The sequence below is a fragment of the Chiloscyllium plagiosum genome, unplaced genomic scaffold (genome assembly GCF_037043375.1).
Source record: "Chiloscyllium plagiosum isolate Xiang-an unplaced genomic scaffold, Cpla_swu_hap1 HiC_scaffold_5, whole genome shotgun sequence".
Classification (NCBI taxonomy): domain Eukaryota; kingdom Metazoa; phylum Chordata; class Chondrichthyes; order Orectolobiformes; family Hemiscylliidae; genus Chiloscyllium; species Chiloscyllium plagiosum.
The window spans coordinates 97,554,705-97,582,158 of NW_028270143.1; the positions used below are offsets into that span (position 1 = coordinate 97,554,705).

General features: G+C 40.4%; 1 protein-coding gene across 5 annotated transcripts in view; it reads right to left on the bottom strand.

Moving 5' to 3' along the window:
• The window catches only part of pard3aa (par-3 family cell polarity regulator alpha, a), an 858,224-nt gene that overhangs the window by 254,587 nt on the left and 576,183 nt on the right, over positions 1-27,454 (bottom strand). For all 5 annotated transcript variants that reach the window (XM_043690628.2, XM_043690626.2, XM_043690630.2 and 2 more), the window contains exons 14-15: positions 22,493-22,663; positions 9,938-10,088 (exon numbers count right to left, since the gene is read on the bottom strand). In XM_043690628.2, the coding sequence (XP_043546563.2) occupies positions 9,938-10,088; positions 22,493-22,663 (322 nt within the window). The remainder of the gene's footprint in view (positions 1-9,937; positions 10,089-22,492; positions 22,664-27,454) is intronic.

Below are 27,454 nucleotides of genomic sequence, written 5' to 3' on the forward strand. Positions count from 1 at the left end.
ATGCCCCCTTGTAATAGCTGACTCCATACGTGGAAAAAGGTTCTCACTGTCGACCCTATCTAAACCCCTAATCATCTTGTACACCTCTATCAAGTCACCCCTAAACCTTCTTTTCTCCAATGAAAACAACCCCAAGTGCCTCAGCCTTTCCTCATACGATCTTCCTACCATACCAGGCAACATCCTGGTAAACCTCCTCTGCACCCGTTCCAGTGCCTCCACATCCTTCCTATAGTTTGGCGACCAAAACTGCACACAATACTCCAGATACGGCCGCACCAGAGTCTTATACAACTGCAACATGACCTCAGGACTCCGGAACTCAATTCCTCTACCAATAAAAGCCAGTACGCCATATGCCTTCTTCACCGCACTATTTACCTGGGTGGCAACTTTCAAAGATCTGTGTACATGGACACCAAGATCCCTCTGCTCATCCACACTACCAAGTATCCGACCATTAGCCCAGTACCCCATCTTTTTGTTACTCTTACCAAAGTGAATCATCTCACACTTAGCTACATTGAACTCCATTTGCCACCTTTCTGCCCAGTTCTGCAGCTTATCTATATCCCGCTGTAACCTGCCACATCCTTCCTCACTGTCTACAACTCCTCCGACTTTCGTATCATCCGCAAACTTGCTCATCCAACCTTCTAACCCCTCCTCCAGGTCATTTATAAAAATGACAAACAGCAATGGTCCCAAAACAGATCCTTGCGGAACACCGCTAGTAACTGCACTCCAAGATGAACCTTTGCCATCAACTACTACCCTCTGTCTTCTTCCAGCCAGCCAACTCCTAATCCAAACCTCCAACTCACCCTCAATGCCATACCTCCGCATTTTTTGCAGTAGTCTACCATGGGGAACCTTATCAACGCCTTACTATAATCCACATACACCACATCTACCGCTTTCCCCTCGTCCACCTCCTTAGTCACCTTCTCAAGGAATTCAATAAGGTTTGTGAGGCACGACCTGCCCTTCACAAAACCATGCTGACTATCCTTGATCACATTATTCCTATCCAGATGTTCATAAATCCTATCCCTTCCAATTCTCTCTAAGACTTTGCCCACAACAGAAGTGAGACTCACCGGCCTATAGTTACTAGGGTTATCCCTACTCCCCTTCTTGAACAAGAGAACCACATTTGCTAGCCTCCAATCTTCTGGCACTACTCCTGTAGACAACGAGGACATAAAAATCAAGGCCAATGGCTCTGCAATCTCCTCCCTTGCTTCCCAGAGAATCCTAGGATAAATGCCATCAGGCCCAGGGGACTTATCTATTTTCACCCTTTCCAGAATTTCCAACACCTCTTCCCTACATACCTCAAAGCCGTCCATTCTAATTAATTGTGACTCAATATTCACATCGGCAACAATGTCCTGTTCTGAGTGAATACTGAAGAAAAGTATTCATTCAGTGTCTCCCCAATCTCTTCCGCCTCCACACGCAACTTCCCACTACTATCCTTGACTGGACCTATTCCTACCCTCGTCATTCTTTTATTCCTGACATACCTATAGAAAGCCTTAGGGTTTTCCCTAATCCTACCAACTAAGGACCTTTCATGTCCCCTCCTTGCTGCTCTTAGCTCTCTCTTCAGGTCCTTCCTGGCTACCTTATAACTCTCAATCGCCCCAATTGAACCTTCACGCCTCATCTTTACATAGGCCGCCCTCTTCCATTTAACAAGGGATTCCAATTCCTTATTAAACCACGGCTCCCTCACACGACCCTTTCCTCCCTGCCTGATGGGTACATACTTATCAAGGACACTCAATAGTTGCTCCTTGAACAAGCTCCACATATTAATTACGCCCTTGCCTTGAAGCTTACTTTTCCAAGCCACACATCCTAAGACATGCTTCACCACATCATAATTTCCCTGCCCCCAGCTATAACTCTTGCCCTGTAGTGCACACTTATCCCTCTCCATCACTAGAGTAAAAGTCACTGAATTGTGGTCACTGTCCCCAAAGTGCTCACCTACCTCTAATTCTAACACCTGGCCTGGTTTGTTACCCAGAACCAAATCCACTATGGCCTCACCTCTTGTTGGCCTATCTACATATTGTATCAGGAAACCCTCCTGCACACATTGGACAAACACTGACCCATCTAACAAACTTGAGCTATAGCTTTCCCAATCAATATCAGGAAAGTTAAAGTCCCCCATAACAACCACCCTATTACTTTCACTCTTCTCTTGAATCATCCTCGCAATCCTTTCTTCTACCTTTCTAGGACTATTAGGAGGCCTGTAAAAAACTCCTAACAGGGTGAGCTCACCTTTCCTATTCCTAACCTCAGCCCAAACTACCTCAGATGGCGAGTCTTCATCCATCGTCCTTTCCACAGCTGTAATACTATCTTTGACAAGCAATACCACACTTCCCCCTCTTTTACCTCCACCTCTGACCCTACTAAAACATTTAAACCCTGGGACCTGCAACAGCCAATCCTGACCCTGTTCTACCCATGTCTCCGTAATAGCCACAACATCGAAGTCCCAGGTACCAACCCACGCTGCACATAGGTGTTCTGCAAAACAGTTACCTAGTCTACGCTTCGTTTCCCCAATGTAGAGGAGACCAAACTGTGAGCAGTGAATGCAGTAGCGTAGATTGTGTGAAGTGCAGGTAAAGCGCTGCTTCACCTGGATGGTCTGGTTGGCCCTTGGATACTGAGGAGGGAGTTGGTAAATAGGCAGGTGTGACACCTTCGGCAGTTGTAGGGGATGGCGCCGTCGGGTAGTGTGTATGTGTCTGTCTCTCTCTCTCTCTGTTTTTTTTTGGGTGGGGAGACTGTTGGGAGTTAAGGAAGAGTACACCAGGGTGTCCTGGAGGAAATGGTCCCTGCGGAAGGCAGACAAGAGTGGGGAGGGTATTATGTGTCTAGTTGTCACACCTCGCTTGAGGTAGCGGAAATGGTGGCTGATGATCTTCTAGATGTGGATGCTGGTGGGATGGTAGGCAAGGACAAGCGGAACGCTGTTGTGGGAGGAAAGAGAGGGGGCGAGGGTGGAAGTGTGGGAAGTGGGTCGGATGCAGTTGAGGACCCTGTTGTCAAATGTGCTGGGGAATCCTCAGTTGAGGAAGATGATTGACATTTTGAACAGAGAAAATTTACAGCCCAGCAACAGGCCCTTCGGCCCTCCAAGCCTGAGCAAATCCAAATCCACTGTCTAAACCTATTGCCTAACCCCGAAGGATCTGTATCCCTCTGCTCCCCAAATGAATCTATCGTCCTGCCTCTACTCAACTGAAGAAAATGTGAGGAGTTAACAGAGAAGTTGTTGAGGGCGAGGACCAAGGGGAGGGTGATGGTGGTGAGTTGGGACTGTTCAGGCCTTTGCTTCAGAAAGAAGCAAAGAGTCCCGAGACTATCCTGGTGGGGGACGGATGTGTAAAGGGATTGCACATACATGGTAAAGAGGCGGTGGCTGGAGCCTACAAACTGGAAATTCCGAAACTGGTGTAAAGCATCAGAGGAATCACAGATGGGCATGGGCAGGGACTGCAGAAGGGGAGAAAAGACTCAGTCAAGTTAAGAAGAGAGGAGTTCTGTTTGACAGGGGTAGGTTGAAACAATAAGTCTGCCTGGGTAATTCTGTTCGTCAACTTTCTGAAGGAGATAAAGGCAGGCTGTGCGGGGCTGGGTGGACTATCAGCTTCTGTGGGGGAGGAGGGGAGCACTCGATGAAATAAGGTCAGTGACTGTAGTTAATACAATGGTTTGATGTGCCATGGAGAGCTCATGGTCCAGGGCAAGTTAGGAGGTGATATCTGAAAGCTGGCACTCAGTCTCTGCAATGCAGAGGTCGGTATGCCAGACTACTACAGCACCACCCTTTTCGACAGGCGTAATAACAAAGTCAAGGTTGGATGTAAGCACATGGAGTGAAGTAGGCTCGGAGGGAGATAGGTTGGATTGGGTGAGGGGACAGAGAAATGGAGGCAACCAACGTCATGTTGACAGTTCTGGATGAATAGATTGAGTACAGGTAAAAGGCCAAAGGGAGGGGTCCAGGTGGAGGGAGTGTATTGGAGCTGGGCAAAGGGGTTGGTGGGAGGGGGAAGAGGATTCTTGTCCAAAGAAATGGGCACAGAGGCAAAGATTTTAGAAGAAGAGTCTGACGTCATGTGGGATGCAGAGGGATAAAACTGAGAGCTTTGCTGAATACAGAATATTCAGCATTGGAGAGTGAGCTGTTAGCCACTAACAGTGTCCATTGACAGCTATTCACCCTCCCAGCCAGATCATTATTGATTCTTTTGTCTGTCCAACTGTTTTTCCCTCCCTTTGGGCTCTATCCCCACCTATCGTTTACTCCTCACTCCCTGCCTCCATCCTGTCATCTGCATATAATTCTGCACGAGGAATTCCTCATGAAGGGCTTATGCCCAAAACATTGATTCTCCTGCTCCTCTGAAACTGCCTGACCTGCTGTGCTTTTCCAATACCACACTTTTCGACTCTGACTCTCCAGCACCTGCAGTCCTCACTTTCCCTAGAATTTACTAGGTTAAGGGCTGACTTGATCAAAAGTTCCAAGATACTGACAGGAAGCAAGGGCAATAAATAATATTCATTGGTTACAGATTCTAGAACAAAGGGGAATAGTCTAAGAATTAGGGCCAGATCATTCAGGAGGGGGGTTAGGAAGTACTTCACACACAAAAGGTAGTAGAGGTTTGGAACTCTCTTCTATAAATGGCAGTTGATACTAGATGCATTGCTAATTTTAAATCTGAGATGGATAAAGTTTTGTTAAGCTGAGGTAACAAGCGATATGGGCCATAGGCAGGTATATGGAGATAAGCTACAGATCAGTCATGAATAGTGGAACAGACTTGAGGGGCTCACTGGTTTATTCCTGTTCCAATCCTACTACGTAATACATCATTCCTTTAAGTTATAGTTACAGTAGAAACCACCCAGCCTCTCTTTAACCATTCCTGATGACAGAGAATTGGAATAAATGGAGATAGGGTGAAAACTAAATTATTAAACATTGCAGAAAGCACAAATGGGAATGGATAGTTCAAGTAATAGAGGGCACACAAACTGAACACTAAAGGAGACTGACATAGTGCTCTACAGAGAGCTGGAAAGGATGAAGTGGGCTGAATGGTCACTGTGCTACTGACTATATGGTTTTCCTAGTCCTTAAACTCCCTCCCCTGGACTGTGTACTTTGAACTCTGACCTTTTGCTTCCTTCACTCCCACTGACAATTACACGGTTAGCCTGTTTAGGCCTCAACCAGTGCAATTCCTTTCCTAAAACCCTCTATCACTCCATCACTTCCTCCTCTTTCAAATCTATTCATCTGTGACCAAGCATTCGTGAACCACTCTTGGTGGTTACCAACTGATTACCCCAATAGCATGCAACAGGGATCAACAAATTGAGCCCACTTAAGGTTTCTGAGACCAACAAATCCCTTATTTATTATATGGAAGGATACTGGGTGAAAGAATTTGGACCAACTGCAAGCCCCTTCTGACTAAGTCCGAATTCATGAAAGCTATCCAGAATAAATATTCAAGGATTGGGGCAAAGAAAGATGACCAAAAAAAATCACAGAATTCCTACAGTGGCGAAGCAGGCTATTCGGCCCATTAAATCCACCTCAACTCTCTGAACTGCATCCCACCCAGACCCAGACCCCTAACCTCTCCCTCCAATCTGTATTTCCCATGGCTTACCCACACAGCCTGCACATCTCTGGACAACTAATTCAAAAAGAGACAGGTTCTACATTGATAATGAAATATCAATGTGAAACTTTCCTGTAAATATACTGATTACAGATGAAGTGTGAGTCACTTTCTTTTTTATTGCTGCTGTAGCTAGAACAATTTATCCACCTGTCAGTTTCACACAGTTTATGCAAAGGTTTATCTATGGAAATGGAAACTGTCTTAGTAAATTAATAAAGAAAGCAACTGTGCAATGCAGCACAACACCAACATTTCCTTTCTCAGTGTCAGTTTAAAAAAAATCATTTATTGTGAGCCGTTTGCAGTGCAATGAAAAAAGAAATAATTTAGACCAGAGGGAACAAGGTTAAATTAGCTGTAGGGGAAACTATTTTTGAGTTGAAGAGTAAAAGAGCAAACAATACTAAATGTCAGTATTCTATTCCACCTTCACATGAGTAGCATCTTCTGGAAATACAAGACCAAGCAGAACAGGGAAAAGCTGTGCCAATTTTGTACATTTTTTAAAGAAGAACTGAAAAGCATACTCAGCAGACTGATTTGTACCCTTGACGAAAGCAAAAGCAACAGATGGACAGATGTTCATGAAAAAAAAGTGAAGCTTAACAAGAGTTATGAATACATACAGACTTCTTCTGTGCCTGAAAACATATTACCCAATAAAAGAGATGTGCATCTATATAGTACCTTTCATAACCACTGGATGTCTTCAAGTCCCGTACAACCAATTAAGTATCTTTGTTGTGCAGTTCCTTTTGAACTGCAGCAAATGCAGTAGCAAGATGGCACACAGCAAATTCCCACGAATAGCAATGCTACAATGATCATCTTTTTCATAATGTTTACTCAGAAATAAATACTGAGCAGGTCAGGATAACTCCCCGCTGAAATAGTGCCACAGTACCTTTTACACCCGCCGAGGAAGGTAAATCGGGGCTTGGTCTAAAGTTTAACCTGAAAGACGGCACCTCCAATGATGCTGCACTTCCTCAGTACTGCAGGCAATGGCAGTCTTGATTTATGCGCACAAGACCTGGAATGGGTCTAAAAACTACAGCCTTTTGATTAAGAGGCAATGTTCCCAACTAAGTCATCCCTTCCAACTGCTAATGCCTACAATTTCAGAAACACTGGGATTCTTATCTATAGCAGAATTTCCAGTGTGCACAGCAGAACTAGATAATTGCTCATCAGAGTCACATCCAAAGGGCATGAATACAATGCAAAAGGAAAGAAAGTACCCAAAAAGCAATGAAAGGAAGGAACATACACATGGATGAATCAAGACAAGAACTGAGAAATACAAGAGTTAATTATTTGTCTTGGTTATAATCTGGTCAGTATTTGGAATGAAAGCTATTTTGACTTTATACATCAATAACCGCTCAATAGAGATTAGGGATAGAACTTCCCCAACTTAAATTTGGCCAAACACCAGAACCATTTGCAGGCCAAGTATTTGGGTGGCATGTTGGCTCAGTGGTTAGCACTGCTGCCTCACGGCGCAAGGGACCCGGGTTCAATTCCTGCCTCGGGCGACTGTCTGTGTGGAGTTTGCACATTCTCCCCATGTCTGCATCGGTTTCCTCCGGGTGCTCCAGTTAGGTGAAGTGGCCGTGCTAAATTGCCCATAGTGTTCAGGGTTGTGTAGGTTAGGTGCATTAGTCAGGGGTAAATGTAGAGTAATAGGGTAAGGGAATGGGTCTGGGTGGGATACTCTTCAGAGGGTCGGTGTGGACTTGTTGGGTCAAACGGCCTGTTTCTACACTGTAGGGATTCTATGATTTGAATGGCGACAGAATGGCCTTTGCCAACTGAGTGAAATTAATTAACATCCTGCCTCTGGATTCACTGGCCAATTGGGACAGGTGGGTGGGATGATGTGTTGAATCTGACTTCTCCAGTATTCTCCTGAACAGCACTCCCGAGAACATTTCACCAAGCACTGTTTCTAGGCTGACACTCCAAAGTAGTATCATTGGATTATTGGAGGTGATGTCTTGCAACAGGTCTTATCCCCTGTAATCAGGCCAATATCTATTTCCATAACTAATATTTTGTAAAATAAAGCGATGAACATTTTAGTCCATTGTCGTCTGTGGGACCTTACTGCATGGTGATTGTCTGTGATGTTTTCTATAAAGGCAACACTTTAAAAAATTATATGATTGGCTGTAAAGTCGTTTGGTACATTTTGAAGAAATAAAAGGCACTACATAAATGTAAGTTTCTATTTGAGTAAAACCACCAAAAACCACCATGATTTCTCCATGTTTCATATACAGTAGAACCTTGATTATTTGGCGTTCGATTATCCGAATTTCGGATTATTGGCAAGAATGCAAGGCCCCGATGCTTAGCAAAACTATGTTATCAGAACATTTGATTATCCAAGCAAAATACTCCCCACCCATGTCGTTCAGATAATCAAAGTTCTTCTGTATTATGTTGCATTACTGAGCCACACAAATCCAGGAATATGTATTTGTAATCCCAGAACAATGCCAAGTCAGCACAGCTAATTGACTTCAGGTTTAAAGGAAATGAAAATTAAAAGTAAAAAATGAAAAACAAATCTGAGCAAATAGAAAACTCATAGATCATAAAACCACAGAATCCCTACAGTGTGGAAGCTGGCCATTTGGCCCATAGCGTCACTGATCCTCTGAAGCGCTTCCTATCCAGACGCACCCCCCACCCTATCCCTGTAACCCTGCATTTCCCATGGTTGATCCACCTAGTCTGCACATCCCTGGACACTATGGAAAATTTAGCATAGCCAATCTACCTCATGTGTACATCTTTGGATGACTGAAAATAAACAGTCTTGGAAAATTAGAATGCAGATGTCTCCTCTTTTGAAAGTAATAGATCGGTTAAGCAAGTAGCTTGCCAAAGTGAATTTTTAAATTCACTCCTTCACAGTATGACAGCAGTGTCGATCACATTTTTAAGAGTCTGGAGTCACATGTAGGCCAGATAGGCTGAGGATGGCAGTTTGTTTCCCTAAAGGACATTAGTGAACTAGATGGGTTTTTCCGACAATCAACAATGGATTCATCATCAGTAGATTCTTAATTCGTTTTTTCTTAATTGAATTAAAATTCCACCATCTTTTGCTGCCGGGATTCAAACTCTTGTCCCGAGAATATTACCTGGGTCTCTAGCTTTTTTTTATTCATTCATAAGATGAGGGTGTCACTGGCTAGACCTGCATTTAATGCCCATCACTAACTGTTCAGAGGAAAGTTGAGAGTCAACCACTTTGCTTTGGGTCCGGAGTCACATGTAGGCCAAATCAGGTAAAGATGGCAGTTTCCTTTCTTAAAAGACATTAGTGAACCAGGTGGGTTTTTTCTCCAACAATCAACAATGGTTTCATAGTCATCATTAGACTCTTAATTTCAGGGTAATAATCTAACGATTATACCGCTAGGCTGCCACTTTCCCAAATCAGAGTAATCAGGTTCAAAAAGCAATTTTACAATAATAAAAATACCAGCCCCAGAAGTTACCGACAGACGAACTATTACATAGATGATCGGTTTCTCAATTAATGTGACAGAAGTCTTAAATAGTCGTCACACAAAATGTGTGATCAGATGGGATCCTACAATTCTCCACTGAAGTTTTATATACTTTGTTCATAATTAAGTTGAAATGAGATTCAAAGTAATGGTAAATATTCTGTAGATCATCCTAGAATAATGGTTTGATAGATGAACCAATCTAATAATAAGATGTGCAGTATTTTTTGCCAAACCAGATGGGTAAATGGACTTACGAAGACATTTTTATGGAAATGGGATTGGTTATTCAAAAGAACTAAATAGCAATTACTGATTTCCAAACACTGACCTATAACTTGGATAGTCACTGACAAAGGTAAACTTTTATTAAGTGCTGCTTTAAGAATTTCTAACTGTCTCAGAGGAAGTGCTAGTAATCTCAGTAATCATTAAGTCCCATAATAAGTGTAGTGTCAATCTGAATAAAAGTACTGAACATTGAGAGCTTTTATCCTTATTTTCGTTTTTACAAAAACTCCAAAAGCAAATATCACAAAAAATATGCAATCGGCATATTTGGCAAAGGAAAGCAGATAAGCTTTAAACAGTCCTGTATCTGTGAAACAAAATATAGCAATCTGTCAGACTCTATGAAGAAAAATTGGTCCATCAGATGGCTACTTGACTCACCCATCAATCTGTTAAAACCAATATTCCTAGTGGGTGACTCATCCAATCCCTCGATTCCACTATAAAGTGAATGTGAAATCCTTCGTTCTCTGTCGTCCATCACAGCATCAATAGGCAGCTCAGGCCCAGAGGGGCTGCCAGGTGTCTCGAGCTGGGGAGAAAGTGAAAATCTACATTGAAAGACTATTTAGCAGCATGGGGGAATACAACTAGTTGCCCTGAGCTTTCATCTGACTGGGTACCCAATGAATTAGAACTCCTCACCAACATTCAAAATAATTTGCTATGACAGTCATGCTTAATGACAGACTTTCTATGCACTTTGCACAATACCTCCCATGATGCCATAACAGGCTTCAACATTCCTGGAAAAGGCTGATCTTCAGTTGTTTCGCACATATTTTTTTAAAAAACGAAAACCCATCTCGAAAGTTGTAAAATGCACAATCGATTGCATTTCTTTTTGCTTTCAGAAATAAGAAAACTTCAGTTGCTAATGATGAGAGAGAATTTGCAGTCAGAAGCTGATTTTACTTTTCTCACTCCCCCTCTCCAATCAAGTTATAAGACTTCTCAAATTCTCTGTTTGGTTCTGATTTAACTAGTTCTGACATTTAATTATTTCTAAATTATCGAAACGTTAATTAAATTAATCCATACAACCTTCAGCAGACTATCAATACTGCTTGATTTGAAGTCAAGTTTTATGAGAAATGATAAGCCAATGTTTCCAGTAAGATGCCCTCCATTCAATTTGTACATCTAATTATCACAAGAGGATTGGGTGCAGTGGATTACACTCAAGCTGTTCATATCTGGGATTTCAGTTGAAATCCAGCAGAATCAAGGCAATGAGTCTCTTTGGCTTGTTACAGCCCCAGGTGAGTTAAGTTTGGGCAAATCTCATCACACTTCCAAGTGGATCCACAGCTCACAATTGCCATTGAGTGAGTAAAACTAGCAATTTGGTCTCAGGGTAGTTGATGTGGCAAGAAGAAAATGTCACAAAATGTATACTCTCAGGGTAAACCAAAGCACAATACAAAAGCATAGCAGAGGGTAGTTTAGCACAGGGATGCATCTGAACCAAGTGTACCTGACTTCTAAATACTTGGTGAAATCCCCAATTGCCTGGAATACCCTGTACCACATTTACAATACCAGAATCTCTCATCTCAATGCTCAAACATTCATAAAATGTAATATTTACAGTTCATGTATGTACAATGGATAACTGTCAACAATGAGGAACAAACTAGAACACTCTGAGCTGACAAATAACATGAATGATTCAGTAAGGTCTGTCCTTTCACAAAAGAAAATCTGCTTTCAGAGGGTTAGCATTCCTTAACTTCAGAAACAAGATTTTTGCCATTCCTCTATGGCTGGTGCAAATCTCTTGTGAGCATGTATAGACCAATTTATGATGAGCCTCTGCCATGATGGTCATGATGTAGAATATGTGGCTGCAACAATTTCATTGAGGAATTGAAAAACTTTAAAAATAGATTGCTTTTGATACCAACAACTATCATTGAATTAGTCCTATAGTCATAGAGATGTACAGCATGCAAACAGACACTTCAGTCCAAGCTGACCAGAGATCCTAAATTAACCGAGTCCCAATGGCCAGCATTTGGCCCATATCCCTCCAAACCCTTCCTATTCATATACCCATCCAGATGTCTTTTAAATGTTGCAATTGTACCATCCTCCACCACTTCCTTTGGCAGCTCATTCCATACACGCACCACACTTTGCATGAAAAAGTTTCCTCTTAGGTCCCTTTTAAATCTTACCCCTCTCACCTTAAACCTACATCCTCTCTTTCTGGGCTCCCATCCCAAGGAAAAGACCTTGTCTATTTACCTATGTTGGGCAATAACCTGAAGGTTTCCAAACAAATTATTTGCAGAGTATTTGATTCAGAAACTGACAAAAATACATTTGATATTTAGTAGCTTGGTAATGGAGAATGTGCCTGATCTGGGTCCTCAGTTACTGAAGTAGAAGATGTGGTTCTAATAACTTGAAAATAACTTGAATGCATTTCCAATGATCAGTTAAAAATAACTGTCTTATAAAGAGACATTTGGCATGCATTCAATGTGATATGGGAAAGAGTAATGACACCAAATACAAATGCTTTAATATTTTCAAAGCAAAATCCCAAGTTGGAATCAACTGGTGACTCATTCATATAACACTGAAATTATATTATTGTTAAAATAAGGAAGGCCTAAGATTTCCAGATGTCCTTAGGTTTGTTGCATTTTCAGCTTAAAAATAGAAGGGTAGTTATTTAGTCAGAATAACCTTAAAGAGTAATTCACCTTCTACATTGGAAAGGTACTTTTCCTGTCAAGATACAATGCAATTGATTGCTCAATCAAGAAGAAACATCAACTAATAAAATACAAACCAACAGGCACATGGGTTATTAGAGACCTCTTGGAAGTGAAACAGGATGGTTCTTGCCCTGGCAACTACACAGAGAAAGTAGGTAAGGTCCTGAATGAGTACTTGATATTAGCATTTCACCAAGGAGAAGGACATGGATGATGGTAAGATTGAGGAGGGTATGTATATATTCTAGGACACGTCGATACTAAGGAGGGTGTTGGGTGTCCTGAAAAATGTTAAGGTAGCTAAGACCCCATGGCCTGGTATGATCTATTGTAGGACACTGAGCTAGGCAAGGAAGGAGAATGCTGGGTCTTTGACAAAGATTTTTGTATCCTTTTTAGCCACAGCTGAAGTCCCAAAGAACTGGAGAATAGCCAACTTTTTTTTTTAAGGGCAAGAGAGATGATCCAGGAAATTATATGCCGGTGAGCCTTACATCAATTGTAGGGAAATTGTGAGAGAAGATTCTGAGGGACAGAATTTACTCACAACCGGAAAAGAATGTATTTATCAGGGATAGTCAGCATGGATGCATGGGGGATGTCTTGTCTCAAACTTGACTGAGTCTTTGAGGTAGTAACAAAGAGATGAGTGATGAGAATAGGGATAAAGGATGTTGTCTACATGGACTTTATCAAAGCATTTAAAAGGTCCCTTACAGTAGAAGATCAAGTCACCCGGAATCCATATGACTTGGTAAGTTGGATACAAAACTAGCTTGGTCATAGAAAATATGGGTGGTTGTGGAGGGGTATTCTTCTGACTGGAGGTCTGTGACCAATGTTGGGATCTCTGCTGTTTATATGAAATATATAAAAATAAACAATTTTGATGAAAACATCTGATTAGTAAATTCGCAGATGACACTACAATCAATAGAGCTGTGGATAGTGAGGAAGGTTGTCTAAGGATGCAACAGGATATAAATCAATGGCAAAGTTGTGTGGAGAAATTGCAATTGGAGTTTAAGCTGGACAAGTGTGAGGTGAAGCATTTTGGGAGTTCAGATGCAAGAGAAAAGCATATGGTTAATGATAGGACCTTTTGGAACAGAGGGATTTTGGGGTGCAATTCCATACCTCCCTCAAAGTGGCAACACAAGTGGATCAAATTGTAAAGTAGGTTTACCAAATGCTTTGTTATATCAGTCAAAGCATTGAGTATAAAGTTTACAGCTGTGTAGAACTTTAGCTAGGCCATATTTGGTGTGCAGTTCTGGGCACAACATGAAAGGAAGGATGTGGAGATTGGCTAAAGGGTGCAGAAGAGGTTTACTGTGATGTTGCCTGGAATAGAGTGTATTAGCTATAACGAGAGATTAAACAAATTTGGGACTATTTTCACTAGAGCATCAGAGACTCAGGGGCGATCTGATGGAAGCATATAAAATTGAGAAACCGAGATAGAGGGGACAGTCAGAATCTTTTCCTCAGGGTGAAAATGTCAAAAACTAGGAGGGTATAGGTTTAAGGTTAGAGGGGAAAAGTTAAAGGAGATGTGCAAGAAAAGAAGTTTTTTTTAACATAGAGGGTGGTAGGTACCTGGAACACACTGCCAGGGAAGATGGTAGAAGCAGATTGGGAGCGAAGTTTAAGAGGGATTTAAACAGACCCACGAACAAGCAGAGAATACAGGGATATGGACCATGTGTGTAGACAGATGGGATGAGTTTTGAATGACATCATAGTCAGTGCAGATATGGTGGGCCAAAGGTCTGTTCCTGTATGTACTGTTCTATGTCCTATTTGTGGAATTGCATAGGAGAACCAAAATTGCACCCGTCTATGCAAAATGTGCTCCACAGCATTAATTGTTGTGTGGATGGGTTTTGGTATGAGCAAGATGTTGTTTGTTTAAACACTTTGCAAATGGAGTCATCAAAGGCAATCTGTGGTATCTTCCATCAAAATTTCAATCACAACAGCAACAACAGTGACCCCTTTTGGGCCGGAGCTAAGGTACATTTTCTGTTGCGGAACTTGACTCTGCATCTGGCTGTTCTCTCAATGCAAAAACTGGAAATCATTTCTCTCATTTCCTAATTTAATGAGTGCAAAAAAGATTTAAAAGCCTCCACACTGTGAAAATTATTCTAAAATACAACTTTCTTTTCGTAATCACTACTACTGAGCCACAGAGCAATTGGTTTAACAGTTTTGCTGACAAAGTTTCATAGAATCCTTACAGTGTGGAAGCAGGCTATTCGGCCCATCTAGTCTGCACAAACAGACTCGGAAGAATATCCCACACAGATGCATCCCCTACCCTTTTCCTGTAACCCTGCATTTCCAATGGCTAATCTATCTAACGTACACACGCCTGTGCACTATGGCCAATTTATCATTGCCAATCTACCTAACCTGCACATCTTTGGACTGTGGGAGGAAACCCATGCAGACAGGGGGAGAACATGCAAACTCCACACACAGTCACCAAGGGTGAAATCAAACCCGGATCCCTGGCACTGTGAGGCACCAGTGCTAGCCACTGAGCCGCCCTCATTTCATGTTTGTGCAAGTTAAGATCCTTCCCAAGTCAGAGCTTCAAGGTACTGCTGAAGTTGGTCACAATGAGAAGTGTCTATGCTCCAGTTGTAAAAAGACCTATTTGTAAAGAAAATGGGGACATGTGCACCAAAGCAATCAATCACTCTGTTCCTTGGAAGATTTGAAGAGGATACAGGAAGCGGAACAGGAAAAGATTAGCCAAGGCTGTTCCCAAGCTTTAACAGTCTTGGGCACGAGCGTGCAATGTCACAACAATAACAAGTTGACTACATATCCTTGCCGATGAATTGTTTCTCATAACAAAGTGTACAACACAATGTATGTAGAGAATGGACAGGAAAAACAATCCTCGACTCTTAGAAGGATGCAACAGCACTTTGAAAATGCTTGATGCATATGGCATCAGCATCAGTTAAGGGGATTCAATCTGGATTCTCTCTTTGGGAATTTCACATACTGTGCCTGTATATCAGAGATTAGATTGAAAACACACTACAGACTCTACATAAGGAAAACATTTCTGCAACTGGGTTTTGTATTCAATCATGCAAGTGGCACAAATCTCCAAACTGTTATTTTTAACAAGTGTTTGCTCAGTTCTCCCCCAATGCCTCAAATGCACTACAGCTTCTCAACAGTACAGTGGTCTTCGTTTCCACAGGACTGATTCAATGGATGATCATCACTAAACATTCACTTCACTAAGTATTCTACTTGCGGTGAGGCACATCTACAGTTACAGGTAACCATTCCACCTTCACCAGAGTGACAGTAACTATACTGCTGTCTTCTGACTTTACATTCCTTGACACCAATGCACCTTTTCCAGGTAACGATATATAAATGCTACATCATGATTCTGTTCAGTTCCCATGTGCGGGGAAAATAAAGTAGAAAAAGATAATTGGAAGTGTTCAGAACAGGCAGCTACCCAATTTGTGCCATATCCATTTATTTTAATAAATTAGTCCACAGTTTATAAAAACGTAAAAATTGCTACAGAATTTTACAGAGTTCACAAATGCAAATTTTTGCTTCCCAAGATACCATTTTTAACAAGCAAGTCAGATTAATAGCTTTGATTAAAAAAAGACATATCAGAAATAATTTTTACTCCTCCTGATTCTGACTCTTGCTTGGATGTGTTTCCATGGTCATCAACAAATTGTCAGTATTTTCCCAAAGCGATCATTGTTCAATTATCAGATGGACCGTTAGCATCAACTACCTTGTTATGGAGGGAATGAGTCAAGACCTATATATTTGATCACAAAGATAAAGCTTGGTCCAATCCTTCCTAGTTAGACTTTCCAATTGCTATTGCAGCTTAGATAAAGGGAATTCAGATTAGACCATACATTGAATTTAGGAGCATCTTGACCTGAACTGTTGTAGGAACACAAGAAATAGGGGGAGGAGTAAAACATACATCCCTTGAGACTGCTCTGTTAATCAACATCATGACTGATCCTATGCCTGAGTGAAGAATATTTTCTGTGTTTCACTGCATAAATGATTCCTTATCTTAAGACTGTGCCCTGTATCCTAGAACGCTATTGATTCCATCGAGTCCATTATGTCATTTAATGAGAGAGAACAACTTGAAATTAAATAAATCGTTGGCCATAAAAAGAAACTGTATTAGCGTTTCTTAAATAGGAGCAAGGAAAAAAATGGGCATCAAGACACAGGTAAAGTTGTGTGGATGGGGGAACTAAAGCTTGACTAAATAATTAACTTTAAGAGGTCAAAGAAACAGGAGGTGGTGAACTTGAGAAGATGGTATAGCCAGCCTGCAAAATAGCCAGCAGTGGTGGGCAAAGGGGATGTGGGGACAGGGATAGAGAGAGCACGCTAGAGACAGTGAAAGAGAGCGCTAGAGACAGAGAGAGAGAGAGAAAGTGAGATAGCGACTCAAAGCCAGGGTGGTTTGCACAACAAGCTGGACTCAAAAGAGGGTTTACAGTAAGGGCCAAGAGAACTGCAAAGCTGGAGAAATTTACAATATAACGTTAAGACAATGGCAGGGTTGTAAATGGGAGTGATGATTTTAAATTTAAAGCATTTGGAGAAGGGTATGGGTTAACAGGGGTAATTACAGAGGAGGATGAGTAAGAAAGGATGGGCACGAGAGTTGTGCATGACCTTAAATTGAAAGAATATGACAATTATTAATATCACACTGGAATAGCTGTAGTTTCAGGTAAGGAAAGTGTGGATGAAGATTTCAATGAGTTGGGCTGAACCTGACGTCATTTCAAGTTCACAAAGGTGAAAATGTTGCAATGGTGAAGATTTAGGGTTAAATATGACTCCAAGGCCATAAACAGTGTAGTGCCAGCTGAGACACTGACAACAGCACATAGTTAGAGAAGGAAAGATCAATGGATTAATTCTTCCAAATGTTTAGTTCGAGAAAACTAGAGCTTATCATAGACTGGATGCCAAATAGTGAGACATAGTGCAGAGATTGATAGTAGGGGAAAGACAGAGCTGAGTGCTTTTTCAACTTAAATTGAAAATGATGTAAAGGTCGAAAAAAGATATTGCTAATGGGTAGCACCTAGGTATGGAATAGGAAGGTGCCAAGGAATAATCCTAAAAGGATATCAAAAATTAACAGAATTACTATAGAAAGGCACAAGATGATTGGTAAAAGTAGAACCAGCCAAAGTGTGCCCCATTGCTGGTGTTCAAGGAGGATAGCACGCATAGTAGGTTGCAGAGTTGATTGAAAAGGATATGGACGGACAATGAGCCACAATAACAGTTCAAGGTCCTGGTTAGAGCCATTTCAATCTGTGTGAGGCAAGAAATAAGGGAGAATTGAGACTCTGGTTCACTGTACAGTAAACTTCCTGGAAAATCAATGCATATGTATGCTGTAGAGCAGGTGAAAAAGAAAATGGTGCCCAGCCACAAGTTCAGCTTGGGTGAAAACACAATATGGCACGACAGCACCGCACAAGTCCCCGCTTTAAATGACAGAAAGAGAGAACATCATGCAAAAGCAGAATGTATGCAAATGAACAGTTATCATTAAAACAAACTACTGGCTCATTCAAAAGTTCAGAATCATCCACTAAACTATTATATTATTTCTACAAAATAACTGAAGCTGCCTTGGAGCTAAAAATTATTTGTAACATTTCAGGACAACACTATTATCACAATCGCATTTAAAAACTGTGTTTTATTTATCAATTCCACAAAGAGAAATTGATTTTGTATTTTAGTTTATTTGGATATTTTGCATAATAAAAAGTAATTTCAGAAAATGAAACCATTAAAACAAATCAAACAGGCTGCTGGAGTTTGACTTGCGTGATGTGAACAATGTGGTGGGGAAGCCTTTCACATTAAAAATGATCAAAACTGGGGTAAGAAATGTATTGAACTAAAGGTCAGCATGGAGATTAAAAGATTCCAAAAGGAAAAAAACAACAGCTTTTGAATGATCAGAAAGGCAGCCAAATCAAATACCACAGATACATCATTCCAAATTCTTGTTCACACCAATTATTCTATTCTGCATGAAAGTGTCAAGTTGAGCCCATCTGCACCATTTAGAAATCTGAATGATGATAGTTTAATGTCTTCTCTTCTGGGCAACAATCAGGTTTTTAAATGTTAAAGTACCTCACCATCTACTACTACTATTGCGACATTATTCTAACATCTAAATTGCTTTAAACAAACAATTTATAATTTAATATTGTGAATATGTGCTAGAGGGTTATAAACAAATAACTCATTAGTTTTAAAAATATCTTTAAATAAATTGCATCACAGAGCAGTTATAGGAGTAATCTGTATGGTAAATATCTGTAAGTGTATGTGATATGCTGGAGTTATTTTTGCAGCTTCCAGGCAAGGCCAAGAGCAAACTGAAATAAGCTTTCATGACAAAGACTTTGAAGTCAAAGCACTGGACTAATTCCTCCTGACATTTGGAAGTTGGCCGAATGCCACGGGCACTCGAGGGGGTAAGAAACATCGCACCATGTTCCAAACATAGGAGACAGATGTCTGGAGAGGTCATATGCTTCCAAAAAATACTTTCTGTTGCAAGTATTATCATTTTCATAGAAATGAAAGGCAAAGGAACTTGCAAAATGTAGACTTACTCAACTTCTATTTATTGCAGTGATCGATCAACATAATTACAGACTTAGCATGAACTACCCAAATATTGTAAAATTCTGCAGTAAACAAATTAAATGCTAAGCTTTTAATCATTAAGCAACAATTTATTTTCTTAGCTTTAATTACAGTTGAGTGATAATTTCATTAAACCGAGATTTAACAATTAGCTTAACACAACTTCTATGAAAAATAGCAGGCTCCTCAATCAAATTAATTTCTCTTCATTTCTTTCAAAGGTGAATGATGTGTGTCAGTCAAAATAAGAATGAGAATCACATGTCATTTAAGGATCTACTTCTACCCAATATTAGGACAACTACTGAGCACCTAATTTTACATTGACAAGTTTATTTTCAGCACGAGCATGAAACTAAATGTTAACAAGTATTGAAATTGGTCTTTTTTCTAATCAATTTTTAAATTAAAGGATTGTATAATAATATTTCCCTGGGAAAACAAGTCAAGTCAAAAGGATATTAATTTCCGCGTGCACAAACCATTTTGTGTAGGCAAGTATTCATCCTTTTGTTACTCTATTCTTTGATGATTTTTGAGATGATTTGCTTTCAGCACAATTTTCCACAGATCAAACCTAACCTATCATGAATCCTGTTAATTAGTATTATTTGTGCAAGAACACCTACACATTTAAATACATTTCAAAAGATGCACTGTTGTTAAAAATCTGAAAAGGTCACACTCTGTTTATCACTGTAACTCCAAAGGGATAGAAAGTGGAGCTCTCTCCCAAGTGCCTTCACTAATGCTTATAAAACATAATTTAGTAGCCAGATCAATTGATAACTCATTGCAGAAAAATCAATGAACACTGCTTCTCCAGTGAATCTTTGATAAAGCCAACAGATTCAACTCATTTCCTTTAATCCAGCAGACTTCACTTCAGCTTCCCTCCTGTCACCTTTAAATTAGTTATAACTGACATGTCTGTACAGAAACAAAATGCAGCAGCTGAACACAATTCTTTCTATATTTGGTACACAGAAATTGAGAGGGCTCTTGTGTTGCATTTGTATTGTCCTTAGCTGAGCCAGGAGGCCTGAATTCAAGCCCCACCTGCTCTGGAAGTATGTTATAACATTTCTGACCAGATTGATTGGTAAATACCTACACACAGATTGAAGCAAAGGTGCTCTGGTTTTAGATGCAACTTGCACAAGTGCCAGGCAAGTGCTGCAGACATCGGAACAAAACGTAACATGAGGTACGATAATTCCTTTTTCTTCCCAAATTAATTTGTGGGGAGTGGGCATTGCAGGCTGGCCAGCATTTATTGCCAGGTTCTAGTTGCCCATGAGTAGATGGTGATGAACTGTCTTCTTGAACCGCTGCAGTCCACCTGCTATGGGATTGACTTACAGTGCCATGAGGAGGGAATTCCAGGATTTTGACCCAGTGACAGTGAAGGAATGGTGATATATTTCCAAGTCAGGTGAATGGCGTGGAGGGGAACTTGAAGGTGCTAACGTTCCCATGGATCTGCTGACCTTGTCCTTCGAGATAGGACTAGAAATGACATTTCAACAACATCTTGAATATAGCAATGTCATAAAGAGTTTCACAGTGTGAAATCAGACAAAAACAAACTGACATTTTGCCAAAGGATGAAAATTTAGTAGCAGGGACTAAACCCTACTGATGTATTCAGACTTTTAACTACAGTCGAAAGAAAGTGAGCAAAGTGGAATGGTTAGGGAGGGAATTTCAGAGCTTGGGGCCTGTATTGCTGAAGTCACAACTACCAACGAGGAAGTAGAAATAGGAGTTTAAAATGCAGCGATAAGTCACGGAAAGTAAGCGAACCACTGAGGTATACCACTTATCTCCAGATGACAATAACTCATGAAATAAAATGCTATGGTGCACAGATGGATGAAATGCCATGCACAGTTATCAACTGGCACTTGGGGAATCAATATAAAATTCCCTTCAGTAAAAGCCAATGCATGTTATCTCTCAGAGCCAATTACAGATCCTAACCAAGATGAAGCATTCATTGTTGCACATGGAGGATATTTCAGTTCAACTACCATCTTTTTGACTTTAAAACAAAATAAAGAACTGCGGATGCTGAAGAGGGGAAACAAAATACAAAATAAGAATTTCTGGAGAAGCTCACCAGGTCTGGCAACATCTGTGGAGAGAAAGCAGGGTTAATGTTTCAAGTCCTGTCTCCCTCTTGAAATGTGAACTGTTTTCTCTCCACAAATTAAGCCAAACCTGCTGTTTCTCCAGTAATTTCTGTTTTTGTTTGCTTCAGATTGTTCTGACTTTGTTGTTTTAGTTATGTGAAGAAGATATACATGAATAACAGAAACTCCGTATCAAATCAAGGTCAGGTTAATCTCAAATGAAATTGAGAACAACCTGCATAGAAGCCAAAAGACAAATGCGTATTCATAAGTCTAACCATTGTGGGTGGCCTGCACTGTCGAGTTGCTGAAATTGAACATTCCACTCAAACAATAAAAACAATTTTTATACAATTTTATACATTAGAAAAACAACATTTGTTTTTCTCTCTCATTGAGTGTTCTGGAAATAAATTATCAGCTTTATATTTAAATTTCTGGTTCGGAGCAGCATACCAACAGTCATTTTCCAAAAAAAGAGGCAGTGTGTTACTCTCAGTCCAAGAAATGCATTAAGGTAAATTCTAAATTAAAGGTGTCTATCTCCAGACTGATTTAATCATCACTTAAAAAAAACTTACACAACACACAAATATAAGAATTACAGAACTATAATGGTGCAGAAGGAGGCTATACAGCCCATCACATCTGTATTAAATCTCTGAGCATTTTACCTGAAAGACCACCTCCTGTCATTTCCCAGTTGCCCTGCATATTGACTCTATTTAAATAATCATTCATTGCCCTCAAAACATTTCGACCTTTCAGGCACATTTTAGAATCTTAACAGAATTCAAGTAATCAAGTATAAATATAAAAAGACTTAATCTCACTGAATATTTTGTCTGGACCAGATTGTACTGCACACAAAAGAAAACAAAATTTAAGGAGAAAAAGGAACAGAAAACCTTAAAAAAGAATACATTGATGAAGTCACATTTTAAAAAATATATTTTGCCTTGTCTAACTGGCAGTCAAACCACTGTATTGAACAAAAGGTGGAAATTAAGAAATATTCTAACCTCTGGGGAGCACATTTTTATCTGACCTAAATTTGAATACATATTAGCATCTGCAATAAAGAGAGAGATATTATCTTTGAAATCATATCTTATTCATGATAGCCTGAATTTTATCTTTCTTGACGAATGTTCACTTACTGTTTCACAGCAAACTCTAATGATAAATTTAATAGAAACATTATTGTTCAGAGACTTACAAAAATGGGTATATTCCGGAATTGAGTGTATGCATTTTTCAACATTTGACTTCAAAAGGAAGTAATTTACTTTGTGGGGGTTTGTATTTTGTAGCCTTACATTATCAAAGTCAACACTAATTATTACCTCATTGTGTTTTGTTATCCTCCTGGCAACAATCAATTGGATCATTCCTCTCTTATTTCCCTCTGTGGACATGGATCTCCGTAGTGTCTCCATGGCATCTTGGTTTGTTTTTCCCAACAATGATTCACTGTTCACTGCTATAAGCTGGTCATTCACATTAAGTCTACCATCCTGAAGTGAAGATAAAATAAAGCCCTGCTTTAGACCAGCTCTCAATTTGTAACATTTTCATTCAAAATCCAGTCATCAAATTCATTCAGGAAACATTCAAGCTCTTTTGACAAGGCATTTCTTTGCTATATGTATTCAGGAGTTATATTTGTCAATTTGAAAAGTATGCTTAGGGGCGGCACGGTGGTTCAGTGATTAGCACCGCTGCCTCACAGTGCCAGGGATCCGGTTCGATTCCAGCCTCGGGCCACTGTCTGCGTGGAGTTTGCATGTTCTCCCCGTGTCTGTGTGGGTTTTCTCCGGGTGCTCCGGTTTCCTCCCACAGTCCAAAGATGTGCAGGTCAGGTGATTTGGCCATGCTAAATTGCCCATGCATTAGGTGCATTAGTCAGAGAGAGGTGGGTCCAGGTGGATTGCTCTTTGGAGGATCAGTGTGGACTTGCTAGGCTGAAGGGTCTGTTTCCGCACTGGAGGGAATCTAATTTAATGAAACAAGAGTAAACTTCCCACAAAGTCAGGGGAGTATATGTTTCCTTCAACAATACGAACATGAAAACAGGAAATGTTTTGTATGTCCATTTTCAAAATGGTCATGAAGAACATCATTATAATGTTAACATGCTATAACAACATTCATGGTATATATCTAAACCTACTTTTTACTTCTGTTACAAAAAAAATCATTGAACGTTGTCCCACCCAACTACAACATTTGGTCAATTCATTCTGAATCATTTTCTTTGATTTAAACACCATTCCACAGAATGCATACTGGATAGTTTGTGTCAAGATTTTGAACTAAAGTTGATAATCTGCAATTGAAATGATGCAAATCTTAACATTGCTCTTTAATGCACCTCATTAAGGACTTCACATAACTTCTACGTAGAGGAAAATGCAATGATTATTTTTTTTTGAATTCTCATAGAAACTGGGCAAACCAAGCTCACAGTCAACGTGGAGAAGAATTCACAGAATGCATTCAAAATACTTTCCTACATCTGTATGTGAAGGAACAAATTGGGGGAACAGGCCATTTTAGATTTAGTTTGTGCAATTTAGTGGGGTTATACAATATCCTTTCAGGAAAAGGCATTCTTGGGAATATTGGTCACATCAGTTTGAGTGATTTAGTTAAGCCCAAAGCTGGAGTCTTAAATGTGAATAAAACAAAGATATGAAGGACAAATTTGTTGAGGAAGATTAGCAAACTGGATTGAAATATGAGTGTAGATAAACCATGGAAAACATTTAAAGAATAATTCCAAAAAAACAAGGGTGCTATGTTTTCTTAAAAAACAAAAAAAACACAGAAAAAGTGGTCTACTATGATGAACAATGCAAGTTAACATGAGCGTTCAATGATCAGAAAAGTCAGCCAATATTCAAAAATAAAGTAAACCTGAGGAGTCTAGAACTCAGTAAAGTATCCAAAGTGATTGTAAAAGACTCTATAAGTAGGTATACAGGAATGAATTAACAAAAGTAAATGTGCATCACTTAGAGACAGAACCACCAAAAAGGTTACAAAAATTCAATGACATTAAACAATGTCTGTACAGAAGGAGGCACGAGTCAATTCTAGAAACAGTCAGGAACCCGCTCTTCAGAAAAGTCAAAAATTTAAGAAAGTTATAATAAAGAAGCAAGACATAAACATTAATGGGATTAAAATCCAATAAATACCCTACAGCTTATGGACCACCACCTAATGCTTTACAAAGAAACAGCTCCTTAGATCGCACATGCAGATTTTGATAGCTCAGAATTCCTGAGATCCGGAAATTGTGTGTGCATAGAAAGATGTCAAACATAACGCCGTTTGCCAAAAAAGGAAGAGGAGAGGAAACAGTTATTCACAATCTTCATCGATAACTCAGATGTGATGATCAAAAGTTCTTGTGGTGCAGTGGTAGTGCCTCCATCTCTGTTGCAGGAGACCCAAGTTCAAGTCCCACCTTCTCCAGAGGTGTGTAACCTCGTTCTAAACAAGTTGATTAGAAAAATATTTACAACTGAATGAAATATTGGACTGAGTGCGACTCCAGACCCACACACAATGTGGTTGACTTTTAATTGCACAAATGGGCAATAAAAATTAGCCTAGTCAGCAATCCCCACATTCCATGAGTGTAAATAAAATTCCAACTTGACATAATTAGGGAAGATGTGTTGGGTAGGGTAGAGGTTATTAAGGTGGACAAATCCCCAGGACCAATGGGAATATTCCCAGGTTACTGAGGGAAGTGAGAGAGAAAATAGCTGGGGCCCTAACAGCTATCTTTGTGACACCTTTAAACACAGGTGAGGTGCCGCTGGACTGGAAGATTGCTCATGTTGTCCTCCGTACAAGAAGTGTAGTAGGGATATTCCGGGAAACTACAGACCAGTGAGCCTGACCTTAGTGGTGGGAAAGTTGCTGGAGAAGGTACTGAGGGATTGGATCTATTTATATTTATAAAAGAATGGGCTTATCAGTGATAGATAACATGGTTTTGTGTGGGGGGAGATCGTGCCTTACCAACTTAATAGAGTTCTTTGAGGAAGTGACCAAGTTGATAGATAAAGGAAGGGCTGTTGATGTCATGTAAGTGGACTTTAGTAAGGCGTTTGATAAGAGTCCCCATGGTAAACAAATAGAGAAAGTGAAGTCACATGGTGTGTAGGGTGTTCTGGCTAGGTGGATAAAGAACTGGTTGAGCAACAGAAGACAGAGATAGTAGTTGAAGGGAGTTTCTCAAAATGGAGAAAGGTGACCAGTGGTGTTCTACAGGGATCAGTGTTGGGGCCACTGTTGCTTGTGACATACATAAATGATCTGGAAGAGGGCACTGTTGGTATGATCAGCAAGTTTGCAAATGACACGAAGATTGGTGGAGTAGCAGAAAGCAAAAGAGACATGTTAAAGAATACAGGAGAATATAGATAGACTGGAGAGTTGGACGGAAAAGTGGCAGATGGAGTTCAATCCAGACAAATGTGAGGTGATGCATTTAGGCAAGTCTAATTCTAAAGTGAATTATACAAAGAGCCTTGGGAAAAGTTGATGAGCAGAGAGATCTGGGAGTGCAGGTCCATTGTACCCTGAAGGTTGCTGCACAGGTGGATAGAGTGGTCAAGAAGGCATATAGTATGCTTGCCTTCATCAGACGGGGTATCGAGTATAAGAGCTAGCAGGTCATGTTAAAATTGCACAGGACATTGGTTCGGTCACATTTAGAATACTGTGCAGAGTTCTGGTCGCCACATTATCAAAAGGATGTGGACACTTTGGAGAGGGTGCAGAGAAGGTTTATGAGGATGTTGCCTGGTATGGAAGGTGCTAGCTATGAACAGAGGTTGAGTAGGTTAGGTTTGTTTTCATTAGAGAAAAGGAGATTGAGGGGGGACTTGATTGAAGTTTACAAAATTATGAAGGGTATAGACATGGTAGATACAGATAAGCTTTTTCCCCCAGAGTGAAGGATTTCATAATGAGAGGTCACGCTTTTAAGGTGAGAGGTGAAAAGTTTAAGGGGGATACATGTGGCAACTACTTACAGAGAGGGTGGTGGGTGCTTGGAATGCGTTGCCAGCAGAGGTGGTAGAGGCAGGCACAGTAGATTCATTTAAGATGCGTCTGGACAGATGCATGAGTAGGTGGGGAGCAGAGGGATACAGATGCTTAGGAATTGGGTGACAGGTTTGGACAGTAGATTTGGATCAGCTCAGGCTTGGAGGGCCGAAGAGCCTGTTCCTGGGTTGTAAATTTTCTTTGTTCTTTAACTGTTCCATGTGTGTGTCATAACATGTTTAACCAATTAAAAATTAACCAAATAAAGAATTTTTAAAAATCTGAACCAAGAAATTTGCGTCTTTTGGTATAATAGCATTGTCCCTATGCCTGTGAGAGAAAATTCAAGTCACTAGGTGTATGATATCCAAATTTGCTGATAACACAATGTGTTATTGTGAAGAGAACACTAGGAGATTACAGAAATATTTTGACATGTAAAGTGAAGTGGGCATGAGCACAGTAGATGAAATATAAATTTATGGATGTGATGTTATCCACTTTGGATACAAAATTGGTCTCATCTCAACTATATGTGATTCCAAAACCACTGCAATGTCGTTGACCTCTCACTGTCCACTGAATAGCCCAGTGGACTCAAGGGTAATAAAATGGGTGGTAATAAATACTGGTCCAGCCAGTGATATCCATGTCCCATGAAGAAATACAAAAGAAATCTATGAAATGGAGGAGCAAACCGAAGCGGTTAAACTGATAGCCCTGTGTTCTTCTGTTGAGGGAGTGCATTGTGAAGACATGATGCTGTAGTCACTGGCCTTGAAATCCAGAGACACAGGATAACATTCTGGGGATGCGTGTGCCATATCTCACTAAAGCAGATGACCAGAAAATTATCATACAACTTCACAGAATGCTACAGTGCGGAAACAGGACATTCAGCTCAACAAGTCCACACCAACTCTCCGAAGAGCATCTTAACCAGACCCCTACCCTATCCCTGTAACCGTGCATTTCCCATAGCTAATCCACCTAGCATGCACATCTCTGGACACAAGGGGCAATTTAGCATGGCCAATTCACCTAACCTGCAAATCTTTGGGCTGTGCGAGGAAACCAGAGCATCTGGAGAAAACCCCGCAGACACTGGGAGAATTTGCAAACTCCACACAGACATCATCGGAGGCACCTGGCACTGAGAGGCAGCAGTGCTAACCACTGGGTCACCATGACATCCTGGCATCACTAAAATAAAACAAAGAACTGCAGATGCTGGAAAT